Genomic DNA, 18,300 nt, shown 5'->3' with positions numbered 1-18,300 from the left:
TTTTAGGTGCCCTACCTCCTGCGGAGCCCGTCTATACCCCATGGTCCTTACGGAGTCCCCAGCATCCTCTAGGACGTTAGAGAAAAAGAGGTTTCCAAACTGCACCTCCTAGCTAAGTGAACAATCTAAAAACCTTGTTAGTTTCCACTAACAGCCATGTTAAATGAATGCAGATTCTGATCTGATGTTATGTACTCCGATTTAGGTGTTCATATACTGCTATGTCGAAACTAATTACAGGTTGAGTATCCCATATCCAAATATTCCGAAATACGGAATATTCCAAAATACAGACTTTTTTGAGTGAGTGTGAGATAGTGAAACCTTTGTTTTTGATGGCTCAATGTACACAAACTTTGTTTAATACTAAAAGTTATTAAAAATATTGTATTAAATGACCTTCAGGCTGTGTGTATAAGGTGTATATGAAACATAAATTAATTGTGCGAATGTAGACACTTTGTTTAATGCACAAAGTTACAAAAAATATTGGCTAAAATGACCTTCAGGCTGTGTGTATAAGGTGTATATGTAACAAATGTATTCTGTGCTTAGACTTGGGTCCAATCACCATGTTATCTCATTATGGTATGCAATTATTCCAAAATACGGAAAAATCCCATATCCAAAATACCTCTGGTCCCAAGCGTTTTGGATAAGGGATACTCAACCTGTACTGTATTGTCACATGCTGAAGCTTCAATAAAAAAAAAAATTTGAATAGCAATTCAACACAATGTTTTGGCAGGCTTACCGCCTTTTGCAGTAAAGCCACTGCTAACTGAATTTGTCCCTTAATGATTGTAACCTACTATATAGCAAGCATCAAAAAAATGCCCTTGGGTTCCAACAGATTAGGAACAGGGTAAACTCTTGTGATGTTACAATTATGGTACAGGCCAGAGCTCTCTAATACCCCTTTCACATCGCACAAATAACCTGGTATCGACACGGCATATTGCCATGTCGAAACGGATCAGTGTGCGATGTGAAAGCACTTTTGCCGAATTAGCGGGACGCCTGACCCGGCAATTCAACCCGGTTAAAAAGAAGGGTTATTACCGGGTTGAATACCGGGTCAGGTGCAGTGTGAATGGGAGCCGTTTCGATGCAACATGGCTCCCATTCACAGCATAGGGAGAGGCGTTGCAGGTGATGAGCTTATCTCCCAGCGCCGCCTCCAACCCCGCCCCTGCTGCTGCTGCGCCCCCCCGCTGCTATGGCAACCGACCCGGTATATTGCCGGGTCGGAAAGCCAGCAGAGAAGAGCAAATGCCGGATCCCACCCGGTAAGGACACGTTTCTCTTACCGGGTGGGATCCGGCATTTGCGATCTGAAAGCGGTATTAGGAGTATATGTAGTGGTAGCTTTATAAGACGGTCATATGTCAGTGGATCTGGCCTTAGGATTTAAAACAGCAATAAATACTAAATCTAAGAATGTTTTTCCATTATTTCTAAATATACTCCTTAGATTTCAGGTGAAAGCACAACAAAAAACATGCAGCTTCAAAACGCACCCCCCCCCCTCCCAAAAAAACAACAACTGTATGTACCATATAAAATACCATGTTAGCATTCCGTAAAAAGATGGATCACAGACAATGTTAACTGCCTACATACAAATCTGACTGTCAATTTGCGTATTCCACCTCTGCAATACATCGCAAACACACATTTAATATCCATTCTTGCAAAATAATTTTTTTCTTATTAGGACATACTTACAATTCAGGTCAGTATATTTGTTTTCAAGAGCTTGGACGTATGCTTCATATTGCTTCCACCTAAAATTGGTTAAAAAATTTTTTTTAGCACCATAAATAAATCAACATAAATCAATCCAATAATTAAGACTGTTTTCTGCCATTTAATTAATTTTGGTCAACGAATTATGTACCTTATTTGTTGACCTAAAAGACAATTTTTTTTTTAAATTCAGTAATTTTTTATTGATAGTGTTTTACATATACAAACAAAAAAAAAACAAAAAACATACAGCAGCTAAACCAAGCTCAACAAACAGGTCAAGTACAAAAAATAGTATATCAAAAACATCAATGACATTGGAGTTACAGCATATCTGTTAAACAAGATATGACATGTAGCAGGCAACATATCGTGTATATATATATATATATATATATATATATATATATATATATATATATATATATATAGTATACATTACACAGGATACCTTCCCCTTTCCATCACGTCCCACCCACTCCAAGGGCTGACGTATTCCATCTATCCCATTTATTAGAGTATTTAACCAGCATGTCACTAGATCTAAACATTGCTCGTTCATAGTCAGAAACCTCGTTGACCAGAGCCCGCCAATGAGATATATTGGGTAATTCAGGGGAGAACCATTTTCTGGCTATCAAGACTTTTGCCAGAGTGGTTAAGCATAGTACATAACGATATATGACCAGAGAATGAGTCTCTTCAAGGTCTAACCCGAACAGGCACAATCTAGAGTTCATTACTGGCAATGATGGTTCTGTAAGGACAATATCATTCCAAACTGCAGCCCAAAATGGTGCCAACCTTGGGCATGACCATAATAGGTGCCAAAAGTCAGCACCCTCCCCATTGCACTTCGGACAGCAGGTATCAGAGCGAAGATGTGCACTATACAACATTACTGGGGTACCAAATGTTCTATGTAAGATATAAAAATATACCTGCTGATATCGAACACACGGGGTGTTATAACGAATGGATCCCAAAATCTGTATCCATTGTTCATTGGAGAGATCGCCAATATTACCTTCCCATTTAAGTTTCAAGGGGTCAAACAGATGAGAATTAACCTGCACATTCAATGCGGCATAAATCAGATGTGTGTCCCCTGGACCCCAACGAAAGGAGCAATTTCTTGACTGGAGACACAGATATAGTTAAGGGGGCCGTACCCAGCTGCGCCTGCAGTGCATGACGCAGCTGGAGGTAGTGAAAAAAAGCAGTATTAGCAACAACATAGTCGCCACGTAGCCGCTCAAATGATTTAAGAATACCATTATCATAAAGCTGAGCAAATGTTGTAACTCCCATCCGCCGCCATAAAGTATCCGAGGATAGGGGCAGTAGCTCCCTATAAGAGGCATTAAACCACAGGGGTGTATCAGTATCAATGTCTTGCCAGTCAAAAAAGGTGTGCGCCAATCGCCAGACCAGAAGAGCCTGTCTAAGAATAGGGGGAAGACCAGAGAGAGTAGAGCCAGATAGCAAAAAATGAAGTAGAGAGAGAGGAGACTCCACCCACTCGGCATAGAACCCCAACAATGTGTCCCCACCTGCATCCAGGAGCCAACAAGAAAGGTAAACCAGCTGAGAGGCCAAGTAGTATAGTCTCAAATTAGAGAGGCCAAGACCTCCATCTAACTTGGACTTAACCAGGGCCTTCATAGCCACCCTAGGCGCCCCGCCTCCCCAAACAAAAGTGTTCAATACGCTGTCAATAGAGGAAAAAACTTTTTTTAGGTATGTACACAGGAGAATGTTGCAGCACATACAGATACCTGGGTTGGATAGACATTTTAAATAAATTAATACGGCCCATCAGAGTGAGAGGAAGCTTCTTCCACAGGTGAGCCTTCTTTTTAAAATTACGTGTCACAGGCTCCACATTTAACGCAACATAGTCCTGCGGACAAGGAGAGATCCAAATCCCCAAATATTTAAACTGGAGGGTCCACTGCAGCGGGCAAGAGGAGTCCGTCACATCAGGGAGAACACCAGATATGGGGTAGATATTGGACTTGTTCCAATTTATCTGTAAACCAGAATAAGTTCCAAAATGATTAACTAACTGCAACATAGTGAGTAACGAATTCTCAGAATAATTAAGAAATAAAAGCATATCGTCAGCATATAGTGCGATAGTATCAACATGGCTCCCAACCTTAATGCCTACAATGTCCGGGGACATACGTATGCAACTAGCTAGCGGTTCAATGGCAAGGGCAAATAGGGCCGGAGAGAGTGGGCAGCCCTGCCTCGTACCCCTCTCCAGTGAAAAGTGTTGTGACACATGACCATTGACTGAAACACGAGCAGCCGGGGAAGAATAGAGCAACTGGACCCACCGAACAAATTTAGGACCGAACGCAAATTTATGAAGCACTTCCCACAGGTACCCCCATTCTACCAAGTCAACGGCCTTGGCGGCATCCAGGGACACCACCACTGCCCCCGCCTCGGACCGGTCCCCTCTCTGCAGATGGCAAAAGAGTCTTCGGAGGTTCTGTACCGTAGACTTCCCCGGCATAAAACCCGCTTGGTCACAGTGGACAATAGATGTAACAACTTTATTTAAACGAACTGCTAAAATTTTAGCCAAAATTTTTACATCTGTAGATAATAGGGAGATAGGGCGATAGGAGTTCGAAGAGGTGGGGTCCTTACCCGGCTTAAGAATTACTATTATTATAGCCTCAGGCATCGAGGGGGGCAAAGAACCGTAGTCAAAGTGTTAAATAGTTCAACCAAATAAGGGGTATAGAATTCTTTAAAGCGTTTGTACAATTCAATGGGTATTCCGTCACACCCAGGAGCCTTATTATTGGAGAACGATGCTATAGCAGCATCTAATTCCTCAGTGGTGAATGGGGAATCCAAATATTCAACAGATTCCGGAGACAGTTGGGGCAATTGTATATGGGAGAGAGAGTCTCTCAGTTGATCCATTGTATAAGACACTTGAGACCCGTACAGCGAAGAGTATTAATCAAAAAATACTTCAGTAATATCAGGGCACGAGTACTTCATAACACCCTGGGGATCACACACCTGTTGGACAGAAATACTACCCCTCTCTTCCCTAGATAGGAAGGCGAGATAACTACCCCCAATCTCTGCCTGTGAGTATAGAGAATGCTTGGAGAACAATAACAGACGCTTGGATTTATCTAAAAGAAACGTCGTCCACTCCCGTCTGGCCATCTCCCAGCTAGCATGCAAGGAGGGGGATTTGTGCAAAATATAGTCGGCTTCTAATTGACTACAATTTTTTTCAAAGCGGGATTCCTCTTCCCTACTAGACCCTTTAATAGCAGCCACCCTTTTAATAAGGGAGCTACGGATAGAGGCTTTAAATGCATCATGCTTAACAGTAGGGGTAGGGCATGAGGCGTTAAAATCCTGGAAGTCTCGCCAGTCAGCAAGCAAATCAGCTCCATCACCCATTAAGGACAGCCAGAATGGGTTAAGTTTTCAAAACAAGACCCCCTGGGGAGACAAAGGATCTAAGACCAATAAGACAGGTCCCTCTGGGTAAGTATTTAATCTGAGTTACCTTAGGGGTCAAATCTTATGATATGAGGGCCAGCTCAATACGGGAGAATGTATTAAAAGTAGCCAAATAGCAGGAGTATTGGCTCTCATGGGGAAACCGGACCCTCCAAATATCAATTAATCCCAATTCAGTAGTTAAATTAGAGAAGGGGGTAGGAGAAGGAGATGATAGATCAGTATGGGGGCTCTCTCTCCACCTATCTAAAGATAAGTCCATTACATTATTATAGTCACCAATACAGATGGTGGGAGTAGATGGTGACAATGCAACAAACGACATAGCTTGTCGCAAAACATTATTGTAAGGGGGGGGGGGGGGGGACGACACATATACTGCAAGAATATGTAGAAGGGTGGAGTTAACGAAGGCTCTAAGAAAAAAAAAGCGACCATACTGATCCACCTGACTATGATCTAAATGAAAATTTACAGATTTTCTGATAAGTACAGACACCCCCCTGGCATTTTGTGAAAAGGTAGAATGAAACAGCCATCCCACCAACGTTTTTTTCAGGGCCATCGTCTTAACACCAACCAAATGAGTCTCCGAATAGCAAATAATATCCGCCTTATATTTTTTAGCTTGCGACAGGACCAATGCTCTCTTTATTTTATTGTTAAGGCCCCTCACGTTCCAGCCGAGTAGGTGAAGCCCCTCAGATGCTACCAACATTGAAAGACGTTAGACTGGAAAACAGGAGAAAAGGAGAAAAAGGTGAAATGACACAATGACAGAGAATACCTCATCAGAGCACATGTAGATCAGAGCAGCAGGCGTACAAATACGCAAAAGAGAGGAAGAGAAAAGGTTCGGAGCAAATCGAGAAACAAGGACGTCAGAACACATCCACCATGACTATAAAGATACATTGCAGCCTTAAATCACCAGCAGTACTTGACCATAACTAAAAATACCAATATTTAAGCAAAAAACCAATAAAACAGCAACAACCCAACCACCCTGTACATCCATCAGGAACCTAGATATACCTATATCACCGACCAAACTTCCCGTTACCTAAACTAAAAAAAAAACTAAATAGTAAAGGTCGTAAAAAGGGAACAGTTAGGAGTAGACACCCCCAGCTACTATATCACAGCAAGGGCTCCCTGTAAAGGAGAGTGGCCCCCGGTAAAAAGACATACAAATAAACCTTCACATACAATAGTCAACCATATGAACTCTCACATAATTAAAAAAAAAAAGAAAAACCTGAGAGAGAAAAAACCACAGAATAAACTGGCGGTACAATAGGAGCTCCATTCAGCGAGGTGCACGGGGTCTCTGCTCCAGCCACGCCTCGCCTCTCTCGGAGAGTTGAAGAAATGGGTAGAGCCCTTATACATCACCGGCAGTCTGGCAGGGAACAGCATTGAATACTGAATCTGCCTGTCCCTCAGCTTTCGTTTGACCTGAAAAAATTGGGACCTGGATTTCTGTACGTCCATAGCAAAGTCAGGGAAAACAGACACAGAGTGGTTATCAAACTGCAACGGACCGTGCAACCTGGCCAGGCGGAGAATGACATCCCGATCCTTGAAGTGGAGCATGCGAGCAATAAAGGTGCGCGCTGGGGCACCGGGAGGGGGGGCCTGAAAGGGTAAACGATGTGTGCGCTCCACCGCGAATTGCGCACTAAAATCATCCTTTTTTAAACACACCGAGTAGCCAGTCCTCCAAGAATTTTTTTTGGATGTGTACCCTCAGCTCGCTCAGGCATCCCCACAAAGTGTACTTTATTTCTTCGTAAGTGGCCCTCCATATCCGACAACTTGGTTTTAATAGCAGCCATCTGGGATGAAAGGTCAGCGACACTATCCTTGAGTGGTGCAGTCACATCTTCAATGTCAGAGACACGTTGCTCTACACCCCCCACACGCTCACGCAGCCTTTGCATGTCATGACAAATAATTGAGATATCAGCCTGAACCTGGCCGATCTTGTCTATCACCCTCGTCTCAGACGTATTGATGGCTTGCAGAATTTGCTGTGTGGATTGCATAACATCAGTAACAGAGGTTTCCTCCGAAGCGTGTTAAGGGAGGCGGTGTAGCCTGGGTACGCGGGGGTGTCGGCCCGCGTGGATTTCTAGCAAATCTTTCCAAGCGCGCAGCAGTGGTAGTAGCATTGCCGGTTTTTCCCATACTACTGCAGGAGGAATATGGAAAAAAAAAAAAAGGAAATAAAAAAAAGAGGAAAAAAAAAAGCTCCAGGAAAAAAAAAAAAAAAAGAGTAAATAAGCACAAAGAGAGTGGCAAAGTCTTATATAGTGAAGCTTGGAGTACAGTAGCTGCTTCAGGGAATTAAGAAACACAAAATGCACCCCTGAGTGTGATCAAACAGGGTCCAAGATAAACAGGGCACAGTCAGTATTCATAGAAGGCAGTGCAGCACATCAGAATTGTAATCCAAATATGTTGAGAGAGACTCAGGCAACCAACCCAATGCAGGGCCCAGGCATAAACATATATACTGCAGCACACTGGGTGGGAAGCAGCAGGCCTCTATAATTGCCAGCAGCAGTTAATAATGGAGCATGTGTCCCAGCACCACAGAGAGGGGAGGGGAGAGTACCTTGTGCAGGGAGAGGTCACAAGCAGAGTAGAAGGCGCTGCTGCGGGCCGGGGAGGTCCCTCCACAATGTCCAAATCTCTGCAGGTACAAGGCGCACAGCGGCGCCAGACGTCTCAGGGGGTGCAGGAGAGGTTCACACAACAGCAGATGAGTGTGAATTCCAAAAACACCGGGGTTAAGGATGGGTTTAAGGATGAATAGGGAGCTACAGCAGCCTGCTGCTTACTCCATGCTGTGCCAGGCCACGCCCCCGACCTAAAAGACATTTATGCCCACCATCTAAATTAAATAAAAAGTAAAGAACCCTATTCACACGGTATGAATGTGTCCAATAGGCTTTGGCATTGTTCGCACAATACCACCCCTCCATCTCCTCTCTTTTTCTGATACATTTACACTTTAAGGAGGTGATGAGGAAAATACAGATTTCCATTTTTGGCCCACAACAGTTAAATGTATAACAGACTGGAGAATCCCCTTTAGTGATGCCCTCTTCCAGGAAACAGGTACTATTTAGTGTCCACACAGCAAGTGGATGCTTGTTGTATTTCTGACAAGATTTTTACATCTACTACAGAAGCACTTACTATTCTGATAAGTATTAGAATTTCTTTTCTAGTAGCCGATACAAAACCTCCATGTGGACATTAGTGTTTATCAAGAACTGTGAGTGAACTATTTAATCAGTCAACTGTAAAGCCCAGTACTCACGGGCCGATCAAGGAGAGATGCGTGCTGAGCGAACCGCTCAGCACACATCTCTCCTGCCGCTCAGCACAGCGCGATCTGTGCTGAGCGTGCGGGGGGAGACGGGGGGGCCGCTCACTTCACCCAGCGGGTGAAGTGAGCGACCCGCTAGATTGGCCTGCATGCAGGCCAATCTAGCAGCGGCGATAGCGATGTGCGGGGCCGCGCATCGCTATCGCCGAGGGGGCTACACACGGAGCGATCCTGCCGATATTCTAAGCAATCTAGTCAGATTGCTTAGAATATCGCTCCGTGAGTACCCCCCTTAACAGATAATGCAATAGGGCAGACCTTTGACCACTATCACAGTTTCCGTCTTCCAATGTCAGTTTACCAGTTTTATTTCTTATACTTAATAAATCAGTCATATGTTACTTCATTATGCTGTATGGTACCATGCTTTGATATTCCTGGATATTTTTTATTATACAGATATGTGCTCATACACCCAGCCTCAATTACGCTATGTGATTCAAGACAGAGAGTCTTCACGCTAGGCTGTTTCAGTGGAAAAATTGAAAAAATTTGCCCTGCCCTTACAGCGTTCCCTGCTGGAACAGACTGGCCTCTACCCGTGGGACACATGCGACACTGGGGGAAAGTTGCAGTTTGCGATCACCGCCAGTGAACTGATTTAGTGCATAAGGCGAGCTCAGAAAGGGCAGAAACCTCCCGTGGAGCAGAAGGGCTAAGCATCTATTCACAGGAAGGGGAGGCTCGTGGACAGCACAGCATCTCCATAAAATGCTTGGCACGCACCTAAGAGTGACTAAGACGGGGCCATGCGCTCCCCGGCTAGTCACGCCCTCTTTCGTCAACGTGCCCGAAATCCCCCTGCTGGCATCCTGCCTGTCGTTCACTCTGAAGTGAACACTACAAGACGCATGCTGCAAGTGAACCGAGCCAAGCAGTATAGCTTTTATTTTTGCATGCATGTGTGTCTTAATAGCAGTGTGACATAACAAAATCGCTCACGAGACTGTACTGATTTTGATATGCTATATTTGTATAACTGTGTGCGAATGAGTCTGAATCAGTATACAAAGCACGACATTTGGCATGAAAAAAAGCTGTGGCCGCTGCACTGTAGCACTTTGTATACAGATTCAGTGACACATCAAATGAATCAGTGGAGTCTTGTGAAGCAGTTTTGCGGCATCAAGGTTAAGGCAAATATCCAAGCGTAAAAGATACTCAAGTCAAGCCACATCGCAGGGAATTAATAATAATAATTTTATTTATATAGCGCTCTTTCTCCAATAGGACTCAAGGCGCTTAACAGATACATAGCATAATATAGTACAGAAAATAATGAAGTACATTTTCATAAAATACAGAAGCATGAAGATACTAAACGGACATTATGGAAATGCTTGAGTAAACAGGAAAGTCTTGAGTCTACTTTTGAAGGATTCTATAGTTGGGGCCTCTCGCACTGTGCGGGGGAGTGAGTGCCATAGAGTCGGAGCCGCATGACTAAATCTCGACCCCCAGATGAATTACGGGAGATTTTAGGTACTGCTAAAAGTCCTTCATCTACAGATCGCAGTAATCGAGTGGGACAGTATGGGGTCAGAAGCTGCTTCAGGTACCTTGGGCCCTGGTCATGTAATGCTTTGAAACTCCGTAAGCCAATACTGAAGATGATTCGCCATCTTACATGCAGCCAGTGAAGGGAGTAGAGGATGGGTGTTATGTGGCTAGAACGGGGCTGGTTGGTTAACAGCCTTGCAGCTGCGTTTTGCACCAGCTGTAAGCGTTGCAATTCTTTTGCTGGGAGACCAAGGTAGAGGGCATTACCGGTAGTCTAATCGAGATGATACAAATGCATGTATGACTTTTGGCAGATCATTTGAGGGAATTAAGTGCTTGATTCTGGCTATGTTCCTCAGGTGAAAGAATGAGGATTTGATTGTGGCTGATATCTGATGTTTAAGTGTCAAGCCACCATCCAGGACAACGCCAAGATTCCGCACACAATCACTGGTCTGTAATTCTGAATCCCCGAGTGTAAGTCCAGTTGGTTGGCTATGCTGCAGTTTTGTCCTTTGATGTTGCGGTCGTATCATAAGGACCTCTGTTTTATCCGGGTTCAGTCGCAGCCAACTAGCGCTCATCTACTCCTGTAGCTCAGCTAGACAGCCATTTAGGGTTGCTATTGGGTAATCAGTGCCCGGAGCAAAGGACAAGTACAGTTGTGTATCATCTGTATAGCAGTGGTAGACCAGGCCATGGCGCCTGATTATTTCGCCCAATGGGAGCATGTATACTGCAAAAAGCATGGGGAATAGTATAGAACCTTGTGGGACACCACATGGCAGTGACACTGGTGGTGAGGAGTATAATCCAGACGATACTCTCTGTGACCTGCCTGTGAGAAATGATTTGAACCAGCTTAGGACTGTGCCATCCAGACCACAGAAATGTATCAGTCGCTCAATCAGAAGCCCATGGTCCACGGTATCAAATGCTGCCGAGAGATCCAAGAGGATTAATATTGACCAGTCACCTCTATCTCTTGCCATCAGATCATTTAACACACACACACACACACACACACACACACACACACAGGCTGTTTCAGTGCTATGCCTTCTCCTGAATCCTGATTGGAATGGATCATAAATATCATGGGTTGTCAGGCGGGTTTCCAGTTGATTTGCAACCACTTTCTCAATAACCTTTCCTAGGAAAGGAAGGTTTTAAGGAAAGGAAGGAATTAAGCTCACTAAAATGGGATGTTTCAATCAGATCAACTGATCAGCAGATATATCTGTAGACGGATCAGGCACTGTGTTCTGCATACACACTGCCCGATCCTTCGTGACTGAAGTCACAACTGGGTGGGCATTTGCATGTGCCCGTCCAGCTGCGCTGTTAATCACCGCACCGGGTTGAGTAGCAAGTTACGGGTAGTTGGCTGCACGCCCGTACACACAGAACGATGCATCAGTTGTGCTGCACATTCGACGCAATATGTCTGTTAAAGTCATTCACATACATATTGCTGGTACAGGGATCGCAAAAACGCGCTATATTACCCCAAAATGAGGACTGGGGACTCACTTTGTAAGAATGGGCGGGTCCCCGGGGACGCGCTCCGTTGAAATTGCTCTCTGGCGCCTGATTGGTTACTAGCTGACTTTTCTCTGACCTTATTGGTCAGAAGTCAGCAGCGGCTGCTGCTGCTGCTGGGCGGGAAGATGCGGTGCCGGGAGTCAGACAGCAACACGCTGAGAGGACTGACAATAAGCTGCAGCGCGGCGCTCCCGGGCTTGATCCACACTTCTCACCCTCTCCCCGGCTGCACTAGTCCACGGGAGGGGAGAGGGGAGGGCCCGCTAGATTACAGATGATACGGGAGATGCCGGAGCCGCCGCAAGATGACATCACCCAGCAGAGTGATGAAGTCGGACCCGCCACCTGTGAACAAATCCCTGCTCAGAGCTGGCAGGGCAGAGGTAATTTAGCTGAGCCAGTGTGCGGAGCCAGGCAGAAACTGAACAGCAGCAGGCTAATGCTGCCTTAACAGTGTCTGCCAGCCCAGTGTTTCCACCTTCCCTCCCCAACCAGCCCACTGTGTTTTCTCACTGCCCTCCCATCTAGAACCACCCTGTCAGTCCAGACACACTGATTCCCCTCCCTAACTCAGCCCAGTGTTACCTCCTCACACCCCTATATCTCTGCCCCTCTACCTGGCGCAGTGTGTATAACGTGCTCTGCCTGGCGCAGTGTGTATAACGTGCTCTGCCTGGCGCAGTGTGTATAACGTGCTCTGCCTGGCGCAGTGTGTATAACGTGCTCTGCCTGGCGCAGTGTGTATAACGTGCTCTGCCTGGCGCAGTGTGTATAACTTGCTCTGCCTGGCGCAGTGTGTATAACGTGCTCTGCCTGGCGCAGTGTGTATAACGTGCTCTGCCTGGCGCAGTGTGTATAACGTGCTCTGCCTGGCGCAGTGTGTATAACGTGCTCTGCCTGGCGCAGTGTGTATAACGTGCTCTGCCTGGCGCAGTGTGTATAACGTGCTCTGCCTGGCGCAGTGTGTATAACGTGCTCTACCTGGCGCAGTGTGTATAACGTGCTCTACCTGGCGCAGTGTGTATAACGTGCTCTACCTGGCGCAGTGTGTATAACGTGCTCTACCTGGCGCAGTGTGTATAACGTGCTCTACCTGGCGCAGTGTGTATAACGTGCTCTACCTGGCGCAGTGTGTATAACGTGCTCTACCTGGCGCAGTGTGTATAACGTGCTCTACCTGGCGCAGTGTGTATAACGTGCTCTACCTGGCGCAGTGTGTATAATAACGTGCTCTACCTGGCGCAGTGTGTATAACGTGCTCTACCCGGCGCAGTGTGTATAACGTGCTCTACCCGGCGCAGTGTGTATAACGTGCTCTACCCGGCGCAGTGTGTATAACGTGCTCTACCTGGCGCGGTGTGTATAACGTGCTCTACCTGGCGCGGTGTGTATAACGTGCTCTACCTGGCGCGGTGTGTATAACGTGCTCTACCTGGCGCGGTGTGTATAACGTGCTCTACCTGGCGCGGTGTGTGTAACGTGCTCTACCTGGCGCATTGTGTGTAACGTGCTCTACCTGGTGCAGTGTGTGTAACGTGCTCTACCTGGCGCGGTGTGTATAACGTGCTCTACCTGGCTCGGTGTGTATAACGTGCTCTACCTGGCGCATTGTGTGTAACGTGCTCTACCTGGCGCGGTGTGTTTAACGTGCTCTACCTGGCTCAGTGTGTGTAACGTGCTCTACCTGGCTCAGTGTGTGTAACGTGCTCTACCTGGCTCAGTATGTGTAACGTGCTCTACCTGGCTCAGTGTGTATAACGTCCTCTACCTGGCGCAGTGTGTGCAACGTGCTCTACCTGGCTCAGTGTGTATAACGTGCTGTACCTGGCACAGTGTGTGTAACGTGCTGTACCTGGCGCAGTGTGTGTAATGTGCTCTACCTGGCGCAGTGTGTGAAACGTGCTCTACCTGGCGCAGTGTGTGTAACGTGCACTACCCGGCACAGTGTGTGTAACGTGCTCTACCTGGCTCAGTGTGTATAACGTGCTCTACCTGGTGCAATGTGCATATTGTCAGCTACCTGGTGCAATATGTATAATATGCTCTGCCTGGCGCTAAGTATATAACGTGCTCTGCCTGGCGCTAAGTATTTAACGTGCTCTGCCTGGCGCTAATAACGTGCTGTACCTGGAGCAATATGTATAACGTGCTCTACCTGGTGCAGTGTGTATAGGAGGTTCTACCTGGTGCAATGTGTATAAGCGGCACTACTGTGTGGTATAATGTGAATAGGTACTATTATGTGGCCACGCCCCTTCTCCATTAAGCCATGCCCCTCATTTTTTGCACGCGCCTTCGGCACGCACTGCCTATACTTAAGGTTCTGGGAGATGGAGAACCGATTCACTTTCTGCCAAGGGGCACCAAAATGTCTAGTTACAGCTCTGGTGCAGGGTGTCCTGCATGCTACACAGCCCAGCAGCACTGTCACCCCCATCCCACCACCTTGCAACAAGATTAATAAAAACCTTCATTCCGATAGGACCCAGAAAAGGACCGGTAGGACCCCAATTTTTAAAAGTGAGGGGTCCCTGGGACCCACTTTTTTTTGGCCTCAGCGCGATCACTGCTGGTTCACACTGGCCGATGGACGCGCAGTATATAGTCTGTTCAATTGAACGGATGATATATCGACCAGTGTGTACCGAGCAGAAGTCTCATCTTTTGTTTTATTGATGCATTGATTGATAGGAATATATCATATTGTTTACATTACCTCCGTGTTCTATTATTTGTTGTCTATGTGTTTGGGTTTGAAAACGTAAACAAAAAATTCTTCAAGTGTAACATACAGTAAGTACAGTGTTACACATTTCCAGTAGAAAGTATAGTTTTAACCTGTCCTTCCGTGGACACCTCTATACAAAGGTTTTGTCATAATACAGCAACACTAGCCGATCTTACCTAGATTCATTGCATTAAAATGTTACGTTTCTGCTAGAAGTACAAACCAGTAACATTAAATATATATTAATTAATTCTACATACTCAATAGTGACTAAAATAAAGTTTCCTAACTGGCCTCTGTTGGATGCAAAATAATTTTTTTGGAAACCTTAATATATTAAGCTGGGTAAACGCGGTAAGATTTTTTGCACTACAGTCGGGTCCGATGTTCTATATTGGATGAACATGCAGCTCAATTTTGGATAGCTAGTACACTATATAGTGCATATTGTACTGTGTGTATGTTAACGTATGATATTGTATCCAATTTGTGTCCCCACAATAGTGAGTAGCCATATCTATGCTATATCTTATGCCAAATTGTGCTAAATCTTATGCTATAGCTTAGGGTGTGTACACACGGCGAGATCCTTGCTATGCCCGAATTTCACTAGCGATTTCCCTTGAACTCCCCGGAGCCCAGATAGCACAGATTTTGACTAACTTTACTTGAGACATGGACTATGTGTGCTTACGATTTTGGCTTATGTGAGATGTCATTGACATGCGAGATGAACTAGATAGTACACCGATCTAGCAAGGATTGACTTGCCTGCACAGTCTATCTTTTCTTGCGATACTGACCTGGCGGGACCGCGCATCGGGATCGCAAGGTGACTTTCACCTAGCGATCTGCACTAACTTTTCTTGCGATTTTGACTATATAGTCAAAATCGAAAGAATATCTCACCGTGTGTACACACCTTTACTGTGTTGTTTGCACTATTTTGTTTGTTCAGGAGCTCAGGGAAATAGTGTAGGGTATCTGACTGTGTGTACCCAGCTTTAGATTCAGCATGCTCTAAATCTTTTATTATTCTCTAGCTATAATGAATGTAGTGAACCATCATATTTTCACCATACAAATGTTTTAGATGGATCTTGTAAAGATAGCCAGATTAAAATATACTTTACAACAATCCAGTATGGCCTTCACTGAGAAATACTTAGGTGTGTTATGCTGGGCACACACTATACAATTATCTGGCAGATAATATGCCAGATCTGGCTGGTTGGAAAAAAATCTGATCTTGGATGAGAGCAAATGACAACTGACCATTTTCTCCTAAGCACTGGAAAATGGACAATACCGGTCGTTCAGACAAATTGGTTAAATCACAGATTTAACCAACCAATTTGTATGAAGGAAAGTTTTTGTCCGTTTTCCACTGTTTGATAGCAAATGCTCTTATCCATTACCAGATTTTTTTTCCAACCAGCCAGATCTGGCAGATTAACTGCCAGATAATTGTATAGTGTATGTCCAGCATAATAATAAGAATTTACTTACCGATAATTCTATTTCTCATAGTCCGTAGTGGATGCTGGGGACTCCGAAAGGACCATGGGCAATAGCGGCTCCGCAGGAGACTGTGCACAAAAGTAAAAGCTTTAGGACTACCTGGTGTGCACTGGCTCCTCCCCCTATGACCCTCCTCCAAGCCTCAGTTAGGATACTGTGCCCGGACGAGCGTACACAATAAGGAAGGATTTTGAATCCCGGGTAAGACTCATACCAGCCACACCAATCACACCGTACAACTTGTGATTTGAACCCAGTTAACAGCATGATAACAGAGGAGCCTCTGAAAAGATGGCTCACAACAATAATAACCCGATTTTTGTAACAATAACTATGTACAAGTATTGCAGACAATCCGCACTTGGGATGGGCGCCCAGCATCCACTACGGACTATGAGAAATAGAATTATCGGTAAGTAAATTCTTATTTTCTCTAACGTCCTAGTGGATGCTGGGGACTCCGAAAGGACCATGGGGATTATACCAAAGCTCCCAAACGGGCGGGAGAGTGCGGATGACTCTGCAGCACCGAATGAGAGAACTCCAGGTCCTCCTCAGCCAGGGTATCAAATTTGTAGAATTTTGCAAACGTATTTGCCCCTGACCAAGTAGCTGCTCGGCAAAGTTGTAAAGCCGAGACCCCTCGGGCAGCCGCCCAAGATGAGCCCACTTTCCGTGTGGAATGGGCTTTTACAGATTTTGGCTGTGGCAGGCCTGCCACAGAATGTGCAAGCTGAATTGTACTACAAATGCAACGAGCAATCGTCTGCTTAGAAGCAGGGGCACCCAGCTTGTTGGGTGCATACAGGATAAACAGCGAGTCAGATTTTCTGACTCCAGCCGTCCTGGAAACATATTTTCAGGGCCCTGACTACGTCCAGCAACTTGGAATCCTCCAAGTCCCTAGTAGCCGCAGGCACCACAATAGGCTGGTTTAAGTGAAATGCTGAAACCACCTTAGGGAGAAATTGAGGACGAGTCCTCAATTCTGCCCTGTCCGTATGAAAAATTAGGTAAGGGCTTTTATAGGATAAAGCCGCCAATTCTGATACACGCCTGGCTGAAGCCAGGGCTAACAGCATTACCACTTTCCATGTGAGATATTTTAAGTCCACAGTGGTGAGTGGTTCAAACCAATGTGATTTTAGGAATCCCAAAACTACATTGAGATCCCAAGGTGCCACTGGAGGCACAAAAGGAGGCTGTCTATGCAGTACCCCCTTGACAAACGTCTGAACTTCAGGAACTGAAGCTAGTTCTTTTTGGAAGAATATTGACAGGGCCGAAATTTGAACCTTAATGGACCCTAATTTGAGGCCCATAGACAGTCCTGTTTGCAGGAAATGCAGGAATCGACCCAGTTGAAATTCCTCTGTAGGGGCCTTCCTGGCCTCACACCACGCAACATATTTACGCCAAATACGGTGATAATGTTGCACAGTTACATCCTTCCTGGCTTTGATCAGGGTAGGGATAACTTCATCCGGAATGCCTTTTTCCTTCAGGATCCGGCGTTCAACCGCCATGCCGTCAAACGCAGCCGCGGTAAGTCTTGGAACAGACATGGTCCCTGCTGGAGCAGGTCCTTTCTTAGAGGTAGAGTCCACGGGTCTTCCGTGAGCATCTCTTGAATTTCCGGGTACCAAGTCCTTCTTGGCCAATCCGGAGCCACGAGTATAGTCATTACACCTCTCCTTCTTATGATTCTCAGTACCTTGGGTATGAGAGGCAGAGGAGGGAACACATATACTGACTGGTACACCCACGGTGTTACCAGAGCGTCCACAGCTATTGCCTGAGGGTCCCTTGACCTGGCGCATTATCTGTCCAGTTTTTTGTTGAGGCGGGACGCCATCATGTCCACCTTTGGTTTTTCCCAACGGTTCACAATCATGTGGAAGACTTCTGGGTGAAGTCCCCACTCCCCCGGGTGAAGATCGTGTCTGCTGAGGAAGTCTGCTTCCCAGTTGTCCACTCCCGGAATGAACACTGCTGACAGTGCTATCACATGATTTTCCGCCCAGCGAAGAATCCTTGCAACTTCCGTCATTGCCCTCCTGCTTCTTGTGCCGCCCTGTCTGTTTACGTGGGCGACTGCCGTGATGTTGTCCGACTGGATCAACACCGGCTGACCCTGAAGCAGAGGCCTTGCCTGACTTAGGGCATTGTAAATGGCCCTTAGTTCCAGGATATTTATGTGAAGTGACGTTTCCATGCTTGACCACAAGCCCTGGAAATTTTTTCCCTGTGTGACTGCTCCCCAGCCTCTCAGGCTGGCATCCGTGGTCACCAGGACCCAATCCTGAATGCCGAATCTGCGGCCCTCTAGGAGATGAGCACTCTGTAACCA

At 45.8% G+C, this 18,300-nt stretch overlaps 1 protein-coding gene across 4 annotated transcripts in view; it reads right to left on the bottom strand.

Annotated features, from left to right (window-relative positions):
• The window catches only part of WTAP (WT1 associated protein), a 183,310-nt gene that overhangs the window by 105,551 nt on the left and 59,459 nt on the right, over nucleotides 1-18,300 (bottom strand). For all 4 annotated transcript variants that reach the window (XM_063917824.1, XM_063917825.1, XM_063917826.1 and 1 more), the window contains exon 4: nucleotides 1,729-1,787. In XM_063917824.1, the coding sequence (XP_063773894.1) occupies nucleotides 1,729-1,787 (59 nt within the window). The remainder of the gene's footprint in view (nucleotides 1-1,728; nucleotides 1,788-18,300) is intronic.

The sequence above is a fragment of the Pseudophryne corroboree genome, chromosome 4 (assembly GCF_028390025.1).
Source record: "Pseudophryne corroboree isolate aPseCor3 chromosome 4, aPseCor3.hap2, whole genome shotgun sequence".
Taxonomy (NCBI): Eukaryota; Metazoa; Chordata; class Amphibia; order Anura; family Myobatrachidae; genus Pseudophryne; species Pseudophryne corroboree.
The sequence above is the reverse complement of the archived record's forward strand: the minus strand, read 5'-3'. Positions and strand labels throughout refer to the sequence as shown.